This window comes from Zophobas morio, unplaced genomic scaffold (genome assembly GCF_036711695.1).
Source record: "Zophobas morio isolate AGI-343-1 ecotype UQ-CSIRO unplaced genomic scaffold, CSIRO_AGI_Zmor_V1 ptg000028l, whole genome shotgun sequence".
In the NCBI taxonomy this organism is placed as follows: Eukaryota; Metazoa; Arthropoda; class Insecta; order Coleoptera; family Tenebrionidae; genus Zophobas; species Zophobas morio.
The window spans coordinates 675,464-688,115 of record NW_026972133.1 but is presented as its reverse complement, the minus strand read 5'-3'; the positions used below and the strand labels follow the sequence as shown (position 1 = coordinate 688,115).

Below are 12,652 nucleotides of genomic sequence, written 5' to 3'. Positions count from 1 at the left end.
AGGCTGTTTCGGCCAAAATGTCGTCATGACGTCGGCTGCGGCCGTAACTATTACCTCTGGGTTCTTCAATAATATACAATATTCCGGGATCGTAACTGTCTAACACGAAATACCGAACTGCCAAAGTCCGAACTTAATCAAACAAAGCACATAAAAAGGGCAGCCGGGAGGAATTCTTGGCAGGGACGGGGAAAAAGACGGCTGAGGGGTAATTTTGCGTAATTTGCCGAGTTGCTTGGTGAATATTTACTCGCGGACGTAAGCCGAGGCCGGGGGTGCGTGCAGGAAGCCGGGGTGGGAATTAAAGTTTCATTGTTGGGGTTATTTGGGTGCATGTTTGGGTGGGTGGAAGAAGAGGGCGGGAATGAGGGGTTTATCGACGAAAAATGGCGCTGTTTATGATGTGCTGTTAATACGGTTAGTGCTAAGAAGTGTTTCCTTAGCGTTATCCCCCGTAAGGCGATAATATGGCGATTTAACGCGGGAAATGTAATGGCTGGGAGGAAAACTGAGATTACGTTAGTTGTCGCAGGGAATGTGGGACTAATTATCACCTACTGTGGCTTCGTTTTCATAAATCTGCCGTAAATAAGATGGAAGAAATCGATGCCGTAAATATCAGGGGTTCTCTATCTTCCTACGTCTATTTGTCCTCATCCGATCTGACCACTTGTTTTTGTATCTTCTTTAACTACTTGCCTCACGTCGCTTGTCATCTATCGTCTGTTTTTCGATAGTTATGTTATCATTATTTGTCTTTCAAGGCTGTCCTCTCTCTTTTGTCTCCGTCCTCTGGTTTTTCGTTTGTTTGTCTGTCTGTCTGTCTGCCTGTCTGTCTGTCTTCTGACCATTTGCTTTTCACCGTATGTTTTCCTTTAACCGGTCTCTTTCTATTGTCTTTCTGTCTCCTGTCGTTTATCATTTACTTTTCGTCTGCTTGTCTGTCCCCTACCGATCTGGCCATTTGCTGTTAGCTATTTTTCGTTCCTTTAGATATTTTGCATTATCTTTCTCTCATTATTCACCTGCTTCTTTTTTCGTCTGCCGGTCTCCTCGTTATCTGTCTGTCTTCTGTCTTTCGTCGTCTGACTTCTGTTAACTCGCCCACAATTTTGGTGCTGTTTCTGCAAAAATCGAAAAACTGAAAAATTACAAATCGAAAAATTAAAGAAACAAAAACTGTCAAAAATTATTTCGTCCTTGGTTCTTCGTCCCTCGTCCTTTACGTCCTTCGTCCATAGTCCTTAGTCCTTAGTCCTTCGTCCTTGACCTTCGTCCTCCATCCTTGGTCCTTGGTCCTCCGTTTTTTTCGTCCTTCGTCTTTTTCGTCTTCGTCCTTTTTCGTAATTTTCGTAGTTTTCGTCCGTTTCGTCCTTTTCGTCCTGTTTCGTCCTTTTCGTCGTTTTGGTCCTTGTTCGTCCTTTTCATCCTTTTTCGAACATTTCCTCCTTGTTCAACCTTTTCATCCTTTATCGCCCCTTTCGTCTTTTTTCGTCCTTTTCGTCCTTCTTCGTTCTTTTTCGTCCTCTTTCGACTTTTTCATCCTTGTCGTCTTTTTTCGTCTTTCTTAGTCCTTCTCACCCTTGTCGTCCTTTTCGCCTTGTTCTGTTAACTCGTCTACAATTTTGGTGCTGTTTCTGCAAAAATCAAAAAACTGAAAAATTGGAAAATTGAGAAATCGAAAAATTCCAAAACTGAAAAAATACAATCGTCCTTCGTCCATAGTCCATAGTCCATTGTCCTTAGTCCTTCATCATTGACCTTCGTCCTCCGTCCTTTTTCGTGCTTTTTCGTCCTTTTTAGTCCGTTTCGTCCTTTTTCGTCCTTTGTCGTCCTTCTTCGTCCTTTTCCTACTTTTCGTTCTTTCCGTCCTTGTTTGTCCTTTTCATTCTTCTTCGTTTTTTTCGTCCTTTTCGTCCTTGTCGTCCTTTTCGCCCTTTTCATCTTTTTTCGTCCTTTTCGTCGTTTACGTCCTTGTTCGTCCTTTTCGTCCTTTTCGTTCTTGTCCGTCCTTTTCGTCCTTTTCATCCCTTTTCGAACATTTCGTCCTTGTTCGTCCTTTTCGTCCTTTATCGCCCTTTTCGTCCTTTTTCGTCCTTGTCGTCCTTTTCGTCCTTTTTCGTCCTTTCTGGTACTCTTTCCACTTTTTTATCCTTGTCGTCTTTTTTCGTAGTTTTCGTCCTTTTTCGTCCTTTTTGTTCCTTTTCGTCCTTTTTCATCCTTTTCGTTCTTTGTCGTCCTTTTCGTCCTTTTTGTTCTTTTCGTCCTTTTCGTTCATTTCGTCCTTTTGCGTCCTTTTTGGTACTCTCCACTTTTTTGTCCTTGTCGTTCTTTTTTGTCGTTTTCGTCCTTTTTCGTCCTTTTCGCCCTATTCGTCCTTTTTCTTAATTTTCGTTCATTTTCGTCCTTTTCGTCCTGTTCCGTCATTTTTGTCGTTTTCGTCCTTGTTCGTCCTTTTTCGTCCTTTTCGTCCTTTTCGTCCTTTTCGTCCTTTTTCGTCCTTTCTGGTACTCTTCCCACTTTTTTGTCCTTGTCGTCTTTTTTCGTAGTTTTGTCCTTTTTCGTCCTTTTTGTTCCTTTTCGTCCTTTGTTGTCCTTTTCGTCCTTTTTGTTCTTTTCGTCTTTTTCGTTCTTTTCGTCCTTTTGCGTCCTTTTTGGTACTCTCCACTTTTTTATCCTTGTCGTTCTTTTTTGTCGTTTTCGTCCTTTTTCGTTCTTTTCACCCTATTCGTCCTTTTTCTTCCTTTCCGTTCATTTTCGTCCTTTTCGTCCTGTTCCGTCATTTTGGTCGTTTTCGTCCTTGTTCGTCCTTTTCGTCGTTTTCGTTCTTTTAGTCCGTCGTCCTTTTAGTCTTTCGTACTTCATCCTTCGCCCTTCGTCCTTCATCCTTCATCCTTCTTGCACCATCCTTTTCATCCTTCGTCCTTCGGCGTTCGTCCTCTTCGTACTTTTTGTCCTTTATGTCGTTCTTCGTCCTTCGTCCTTTTCGTACTTCGTCTTTTTCGTTTGATTTACTTCGTCCTTTTCGTCCTTCCACCATCCTCGTTCTTCGTCCTTCGTCCTTTTAGTCCTTCGTCCTTCGTCCTTTTCGTCCTTTTCGTCCTTTTCGTCCTTTTTGGTCCTCTTTCGACTTTTTCGTCCAGTTTCGTCCCTTTCATAGTTTTCATCCTTGTTCGTCCTTTTCGTCCTTTTTCGTCCTTTTTGTTCTTTTTCGTCCTTTTTCGTCCTTTTCGTCCTTTCCGTCCTGGTTCGTCCTTTTTGGTCTTTTTCGTCCTTTTCGACCTTTTCGACCCTTTTCGTCCTTTTTGGTCCTCTTTCGACTTTTTCGTCCTTTTCGGCCTTGCTCGTCTTTTTCGTCCTTTTTTGTCGTTTTCGTCCTTTTTCGTCCTTGTTCGTCCTTTTCGTCCTTTTCCGTCCTTTTCGTTCTGTTTCGTCCTTTTTCGTAATTTTTCGTCCTGTTGCGTCCCTTTCGTAGTTTTCGCCTTTGTTCGTTCTTTTCGTCCTTCTCGTCCTTTTCGTCCTTTTCGTCCTTTTTGGTCCTCTTTCGACTTTTCCGTCCTGTTTAGTCCCTTTCGTAGTTTTCGTCCTTGTTCGTCCTTTTTGTCCTTTTTCGTCCTTTTTCGTCCTTTTCGTCCTTTTCGTCCTTTTCGGCCTTGTTCGTCTTTTTCGTCCTTTATTGTCGTGTTCGTACTTTTTCGTCTTTTTTCGTTCTTTGCGTCCTTTTCGTCCTTCTCGTCCTTTTTGTCCGTTTCGTCCTTTTTGGTCCTCTTTCGACTTTTTCGTCCTGTTTCGTCCCTTCCGTAGTTTTCGCCCTTGTTCGTCCTTTTCGTCCTGTTTCGTCCTTCTTGGTACTCTTTCGACTTTTTCGTCCTTTTTTGTCGTTTTCGTCCTTTTTCCTCCTTTACGTCCTTTTTCGTCCTTTTTCGTCCTTGTTCGTCCTTTTTCGTCGTTTTTCGTCCTTTTTATCGTCTTCGTCCTTTTTCGTCCTTCTTCGTCCTTTTTCGTCCTGTTCGTCCCTTTCGTCCTTTTTTGTCCTTTTCGTCCTTTTCGTCCTGTTTCGTCGTTTTAGTCATTTTCGTCCATGTTCGTCCTTTTCGTCGTTTTCGTCCTTTTCGTCCTTTTCGACCTTTTTCGTCCTTTTTGGTCCTCTTTCGACTTTTTCGTCCTTTTCGGCCTTGCTCGTCTTTTTCGTCCTTTTTTGTCGTTTTCGTCCTTTTTCGTCCTTGTTCGTCCGTTTCGTCCTTTTCGTCCTGTTTCGTCCCTTTCGTAGTTTTCGCCTTTGTTCGTCCTTTTCGTCCTTCTCGTCCTTTTCGTCCTTTTCGTCCTTTTTGGTCCTCTTTCGACTTTTCCGTCCTGTTTAGTCCCTTTCGTAGTTTTCGTCCTTGTTCGTCCTTTTTGTCCTTTTTCGTCCTTTTTCGTCCTTTTCGTCCTTTTCGGCCTTGTTCGTCTTTTTCGTCCTTTATTGTCGTGTTCGTACTTTTTCGTCTTTTTTCGTTCTTTGCGTCCTTTTCGTCCTTTTCGTCCTGTTTCGTCCTTCTTGGTACTCTTTCGACTTTTTCGTCCTTTTTTGTCGTTTTCGTCCTTTTTCCTCCTTTACGTCCTTTTTCGTCCTTTTTTGTCGTTTTCGTCCTTTTTCGTCCTTGTTCGTCCTTTTTCGTCGTTTTTCGTCCTTTTTATCGTTTTCGTCCTTTTTCGTCCTTCTTCGTCCTTTTTCGTCCTGTTCGTCCCTTTCGTCCTTTTTTGTCCTTTTCGTCCTTTTCGTCCTGTTTCGTCGTTTTAGTCGTTTTCGTCCTTGTTCGTCCTTTTCGTCGTTTTCGTCCTTGTTCGTCCTTTTCGTCCCTTTTGTACTTTTTCGTCTTTTTTCGTTCTTTGCGTCTTTTTTCGTCCTTTTTGGTACTCTTTCGACATTTTCGTCCTTGTCGTCCTTTTTTGTCGTTTTCGTCTTTGTTGGTCCTTTTTCGTCGTTTTTCGTCCTGTTCGTCCTTCTCGTCCTTTTCGTACTTTTTCGTCTTTTTTCGTTCTTTGCGTCTTTTTTCGTCCTTTTTGGTACTCTTTCGACATTTTCGTCCTTGTCGTCCTTTTTTGTCGTTTTCGTCCTTTTTCGTCCTTGTTCGTCCTTTTCGTCCTTTTCCGTCCTTTTCGTCCTGTTTCGTCCTTTTTCGTAATTTTTCGTCCTTTTTCGTCCTTTTTCGTCCTTTTCGTCCTGTTTTGTCCTCTTCATCGTTTTCGTCCTTTTCGTCCTATTCGTTTTTCGTCCTTCGTCTTTCGGCGTTCGTCCTTTTCGTCGTCCTTCGTCCTTTGTTCTTCGTCCTTCGTCCTTCGTCCTTTGAACTTTGTCTTTTTCGTTCGATGTACTTTTTCCTTTTCGTCCTTCGACCATCCTCGTTCTGCGTCCTTGTCCTTCGTCTTTCGTCCTTCCTCCTTCGTCCTTCGTCCTTTTCGTCCTTCTCGTCCTTTTGTCATTTTCGTCCTTTTAGTCCTTTTGGCCCTTTTCGTCCTTTTCGTCCTTCGTCCTTTTCGACCTTCGTGTTTTTCGTTCTTCGTCCCTTGTCCTTCCTCCTTCGTCCTTTTCGTCCTTCTCGTCCTTCTCATCCTTTGTCTTTTTCGTTCATCGTTTTGAAATTGAGAAATCGAAAAATTCTAAAACTGAAAAATTGAGAAACTGAAAAATTCTAACAATGAAAAATTGAGAATTCGGAAAATTCTAAGACTGAAAAATTGGGACATCCAAAAATAAAAAAACAAAAACTGCCAAAAATTATTTCGTCCTTAGTACTTCGTCCTTTTTTTTGTTTTTTCGATTTTTTTCCACACTACTACTGTATGTGATACCGTGATTACAAGCCGGTTGTCTAGGAAAGTACTAGTTTGAGAAAAATGGTTTTATTTTATTTTTTAAATGTTCTAACAAGTTGCGCAAAATTTGGTTAGAAAAGGGAACAATATATGATGTTGCAAATAATTTGATCAAATTATCATAATAATTAAGAAAAATGATCAAAGCATTTATGTTCTGCCTGACGACATGCATGAATTTTAGACGATAATTTTGCACTAGTGCACGATTTTGGAGATCTAGTAGGAATTTTCGAAAAAATTAAGTCAAAAATAACTTCTGGAGGTCCAAATTTCAAAAACAAAGTTTTAATCGAAGGAATATTTCACCCTTGGACGCCCCAGTCTAGAACGCTCTCGACAACACAGGATATTATATGTTTATTTGTTCAAAAGGAATATCACAAAAATGGACTTAATGAACAGGCCTCAAGAACAACGCAGCTTTTTCCTCGATAAACGACTAACAAATATAAGCAGATTTTCTCCTGTTTCTGCGTCGTATCAGTTTGAACCTGCCTTCCTCGTTCACTTCTTAGCTAAATTAAACCTTTTCGTAGGCCCCACATCGACTAGTTTCTTGTCTATTCGATCCAAATTCGTAAAATTAGTTCCGCGACTCCTACGCTCTGCCTCGCAGCCCCCAGCCAGATTTCTTGCGTGTTCCTCGCGAGACATCAAAGGCACAAATCATCTGGAGAATCCAGCTTTCGGGAAAGGGTTCCACCTTTTTTAATCATGCCGAAAAACGGCGACCCTCGTTCCCGGTAATAAATAAATCAAACTTTATGGTAGGAATCGGTCGGCGTATGTTTGCCATTCTGGCCGCTCTTTTCGAGGATGAATCAAAGCGGAGAACAGGAAACTGTGTTTTTGCGGCGATCGGACGCCTCGGGCCACGTCCACGACGTTTATTCACATGTCCGGACGGAAATCGCACCACTGGAAACGCCGGATTGCTTTCCATAACTAGGCCCGAAAGAGTGAAACTGGATACGGGCGGACTACAAAGAAACATCGATATTGTTCCGGATGGTTTTTATTGTGTTTGCCCCGAAAAGGGCAATTTTACGCCTTTTAGGCCATTGGAGGCGAAGGTGTTTTGATTTTCTATCAGTGTTTATTGATCGAACGGCTTTACCGAGGGAGAATGGAATTTCGGGAGTGATTCAGGTAAGATTTGGGATTATTCCCGGAGGCCCGGAGGGAAGTACCGGCTAATAAAAGGGTTTTCATTGTTCCCGTCAAGGGTGCAGAAGTTTTAAAGAAAACCGGAGGGATTTCGCGCGATCGAGACCGTTTCAGCGACTGTGACCCCAACTTCAAACAAAGAATAAGTACAAAATTGTAAATAATAATTAACTCGAACTGTGTACTTTCAGTTGCACTTCGAGCGAAAGCGATATCTCTGGTGAATTTTCATTTCTCTCCTACATATCAAATCCCTGTTTATTCCAGCGTCGCCTGTCCATATAAATTGATCGCTGAAATACCCGCCGGATTTTAGGTAGATGTGCTGCACTCGTTTCATTTCCTCCGCCCGTATATTTCCACCTAACCCCATTTACGCCGTTTTCTCGGTTTAATGCATCAAATGCGCCCTCGCACCACTTGCTCAACTCCTAATCTCTGGCCCTTTTATGTACCTAACCTGGATGTATGTTGCACATTTACTCCATTTTATTGAATAGACGGCTTTCTTTAACAAGGATGGAGATAATCTTAAGGAAATTATACGGTGGAACTTTCGGCGCTCGGGCCCTTTATCGCACCCACGGCGCGATTTATAAGGCACAATGAGGGGACAATAATCGGGATGAAAAGGGAGAATTATATGGAAAAGTTGGAGAAGTGAGAAATTCTAAACATAGGTGCGAACGCGAAGGGCTGACGTTTTGCTCGAAACACGAACGTTACTCACATTAAATAAATTAAGGTTAAGGGGGTGTTTGCGGTTGTGTTTACTGCTATGTTACTCGCTGCAACAAAGTGCATTGGAAAAAGTGCAACTGAAAGTAATTTAGGGTGCAAACTTATTTACGTAGAACTTCCTTAGTCTCTGAAGGACACACAGTTCAAAACGTCCAATCTCCTAAATAAATTACAAAAGTTTATTTAACTACACGTGAAGGACCGTACAATACTTTATAATTCAAGTGAGATTTCCTAACTAAAACTTTGTGATGACGTCATCGGGACAATATATGGATTTTCGATATGATTTACTTAGAAGTGACAGTTTTTCGATTTGTAATTTTTCGACTTTTCAATTTTATATTTTCCAATTTTTCATTTCTCAATTCTAAATTTTTGACTTTTGATTCTTCCGCTTTTGAATTTTTCAATTCGTCAATTTTTGTTTCTTCAGTTTTTCGATTTGTAATTTTTCCATTTTGGAATTTTTCAAATTAACGATTTTTCGATTCTACAATTTCCTATTTTTATTATTTTATAAGTTTTCATTTTTTTAATTTTTCATTTTGCAATTGTTCGATTCTATGATTTGTGGTTTGTAATTTTTCCGATTTTCAACATTTAAAAACTTAATTGAATTTTTACATTTATCAGATTTTTCCTTTATTCAATTATTCGATTTGTAATTTTACCTTCTTGGAAATTTTCGATTTTATGATTCCTCAATAACACAATTTTTCAAGTTTTCGTTTCTCTAATTTTTACGTTTTTACAATTTTCCCAACTGCATTTTTTTCGATTTTAATTTTTGATTTTTCAGTTATTCAATTTTTCGTTTCTTCAACTTTACACTTTGTAATTCTTCTTTTTTTGAATTTTTTGCTTTCTTAATTTTTTGATTTTTAATATTTTGTTCTTCAGTTATTCGTTTTTATTTGTAGCTTTTCGATCTTAGAATTTTTCGCAGTTTCAGTTTTTCGATTTTTAATTTTTCAATTTTCAGTCACTAATATTAATTTTCCTTTTTTTTTGTATAACCTTTGGCTATTTTGAACTTTGTTCTATTAGTCAATAAATCTGTATTGTTACTAAATTTTTCAATTTTCAGAATTTTCGATTTTTCATTTCTATAATCTTTCAATTTACACAAATGTTGCAAATAAATTTTTGATCATACAAGGTTTCGATTATCAGTTTTGTATTTTTTAATTATTTAATTCACTTTTTCATCTATTCAATTTATCGAGTATTGAATTTTTAAAATGTTTCATTTGATTGATTTCAACTTTTGAAATTTTCATTTTCACAACTTTTCAATTTTCCATTTTTTTTTTAATTTTCGATTTGCAAAAGTTTTCAAATTCATAATTTTTCGATTTTTCAGTGTCTATGATTTTCAGTTTTCTGGTTTCTCAATTTTTCGAGTTGTCGAGGTTTCGTTTCTTTGAATTTTTCGTTTAGCAATTTTTCCAATTTTTAATTTTTCATCGATTTCAGAATTTTTTGTTTTTTCAATTTTTTAGTTTTCTCTTTTTCAATTTTTCGTTTTCATAACTTTTCGATTTTTCAATTCTAATTTTTTCAGCCTTGATTCTTCCGCTTTTGAATTTTTCAATTCATCAATTTTTGTTTCTTCGGTTTTTCGATCTTGAAATATTTCGCTTTTACAATTTTTTTATTAGTATTTTATAAATCTTCATTGTACGTTTTTTAGTTTTTCAATAATTTTTCATTTTGCAATTAATTGTTCGTTTCTACAGTTTTTGGTTTTCAATTTTTCGAATTTTCAGTATTCAAAATTTAATTGAATGATTTCAAATTTTGAATTTTTTCATTGATCAGATTTTTCCACTTTTTGTTTATTCAATTGTTCGATTTAAAGTTTTAATTTCTTGGAAATTGTCGATTTTACGATTCTTCATTAACACAATTTTTCAACTTTTCGTTTCTCTAACTTTTTGTTCATTTGCATTTTTTTCAATTTTAATTTTTGATTTTTCAGTTTTGAACTTTTCAGTTATTCAATTTTTCGTTTCTTCAACTTTGCAATTTGTGATTTTTCCTTCTTATTGAATTTTTAGTTTTCTCAATTTTTCGATTTTTAACATGTATTTTATTCTTCAGTTATTCGTTCCTTGAATTTTTTTATTTGTAACTTTTCGATCTTAGAATTTTTCGATTGTACAAATTGTGATTGTACAATTTTTCGTATTTTCAGTTTTTCGCAGTTTCAGTTTTTCGAATTTCAATTTTTCAATTTTCAATCTTTACCATTAATTTTCTTTTTTTTTGTATAACCTTTGTCTATTTTGAAACTTGGTTCTGTTAGCCAATAAATCTGTATTATTATTTAATTTTTCAATTTTCCTAATTTTCGATTTTTATATCTATCTCAGATATTTTTTAGATTTATACAAATTTTGTTTATAATTTTTTGATCATAGAAGTTTTCGATTATCAGTGTTAAATTTTTTAACTGATGGTTTTCAACCTTCGAATTTTTCATTTATTCGATTTTTCACTTTTTCGTTTCTTCAGTTTTTCGATTTTCGATTTTTTGAGCTTTCAATTTTAATTTTTTTAATTTTTGAGTTTTCAACTTGTGAATTTTTCGAATTTCCAATTTTTGGTTTTATAATTTTTCGATTTTTCAACTTTTGGATTTTTTAATTTTTTGTTTCTTTAATTTTCAGATTTAATTTGCAAATTTTCAGTCATTGAATTTTTTGATTTTACAATTTTTCAATTTTACTTGTGGAATGGCAAAATTTCTGCTTTCAGTTTTAAATTATTCAGTTTTTCAATTTGTCGTTTCTTCAACTTCGCAATTTGTAACTTTCCCTTCTCAGAATTTTTAGTTTTCTCAGTTTTCAATTTTTGATATTTTGATTTTTCAATTATTCGTTTGCTAAATTTTTTACTTGGAATTTCCTGATCTTAGCATTTTTCGATTTTTCAATTTTTCGATATTACGATGTGGAATTGCAATTTTTCTGCTTTCCATTGTAAATTTTTCATTTGACTGATTTCAACTTTTAAAATTTTCTTTTACTTAATTTTTCAAATTTCCGCTTGTTCAATATTTTTGATTTGCAATTTTTCGATATTATTTTTTTTTTTATTTAATAGCTTTTTGCTTTTTTAGTTATCCTTTTCTTTAATTTTTAGAATTCATACTTTTTCAATTCATAATTTTTCGATTATGAATTTTTTAAAAATTTTCAGTTGATGGCTTTCAACTTCCGAATTTTTCTTTTATGTATTCGATTTTCTACTTCTTCGTTTCTTGAATTTTTGATTTGCAATTTTTCGAACTTTCAATTTTAAATTTTTCAATTTTTGGAATTTTTTCATTTTACAATTTTTCAATTTTACAATTTTTCGGTTTATTATGTGAAATTGCATTTTTTTGCTTTCAATTTTAAATTTTTAATTTCATTGATCTCAATTTTAATTTTTTCAGTTTTTCGAATTTCCAATTTTTGGATTTTAAATTATCCGTGTCTTTAATTTTCAGGTTTAATTTATAAATTTTCAATCATTGAATTTTTCGATGTTACAATTTTTCGATTTTAAATTTTCCGAATTTACTGTGTGGAATAGCAAAATTTTTGCTTTCAGTTTTAAATTTTTCAGTTATTCAATATTTCGTTTCTTCAACTTTGCAATTTGTAATTCTTGCTTCTTAGAATTTTTAGTTTCCCCAGTTTTTTGATTTTTAATATTTTGATTTTTCAATTACTCGATTCTTGAATTTTTTTATTTGGAACTTCTCGATCTTAGAACTTTTCGATTTTACAAATTTTACGTATTTTTAGCTTTCGCAGTTTCAGTTTCACGATTTTTAATTTTTCAATTTATGGATTTCAATTTTCGAATTTTTCATTTATTCGATTTTTCATTTCTTTGTTTATTCCATTTTTCGAGCTGACAATTTTAAATTTTTCAATTTTTGAGTTTTCAGTTTGTGAATTTTTAGAATTTACAATTTTTGGTTTTATAATTTTTCGATTTTTAACTTTTGGATTTTGAATTTTTCGTTTCTCTAATTTTCAGATTTAATTTGTAAATTGTCAATCATTGAATTTTTTCATTTTACAATTTTTCAATTTTGCAATTTTTCGGTTTACTATGTGAAATTGCATTTTTTTTGCTTTCAATTTTAAATTTTTAATTTCATTGATCTCAATTTTAATTTTTTCAATTTTTCGAGTTTCCAATCTTTGGATTTATAATTGTTGAATTTTTCATTTCTTCAATATTTTCGATTTGCAGATTTTCGATTTTATAATTTTTCTCAATTTGAATACGATCTGGCTTTTTCAATTATTCCTTTCTTTAATTTTTAGATTTCATAAATTTTTTAGAATTCATAATTTTTCGATTTTCCAGTGTTTATGATTTTCAGTTGTCTGATTTCTCAATTATTCAATTTTTCGACTTCACGTTTATTTAAATTTTGAATTTTTACAATTTTTAATTTTTTTTCGATTTCACAATTTTTTGTTTTTTCAATTTGTTAGTTTTCTCTATTTCAATTTTTCGATTTGGAACTTTTCGATTGGACAATTCTAAATTTTTGACTTTTGATTCTCCCGCTTTTGAAGTATTCAATTCTTCAATTTTTGTTTTTTCAGTTTTTCGAGTTGCAATTTTTCTATTTTATAATTTTTTATTTTTTGACCTTTCAATTTGTGAATTTTTCGAATTTACAATTTTTGGTTTTATAATTTTTCGTTTTTTTAACTTTTGGATTTTTGAATTTTTCGTTTCTCTAATTTTCAGATTTAATTTGTAAATTGTCAATCACTGAATTTTTTCATTTTACAATTTTTCAAAAGTTGCAATTTTTCGGTTTACTATGTGAAATTGCATTTTTTTTTGCTTTCATTGATCTCAATTT

The 12,652-nt window shown here is 34.7% G+C and overlaps 1 protein-coding gene across 1 annotated transcript; it reads right to left on the bottom strand.

Annotated features, from left to right (window-relative positions):
* Positions 1-1,251: 1,251 nt before the first annotated feature.
* On the bottom strand, positions 1,252-3,040 carry LOC135136893 (pre-mRNA-splicing factor 38B-like). Its single transcript, XM_064066353.1, has 2 exons — positions 2,861-3,040; positions 1,252-1,527 (listed from the first exon to the last, which is right to left on the bottom strand). The coding sequence occupies exons 1-2, from the start codon at positions 3,038-3,040 to the stop codon at positions 1,252-1,254; spliced, it is 456 nt and encodes a 151-aa protein (XP_063922423.1).
* Positions 3,041-12,652: the final 9,612 nt, after the last annotated feature.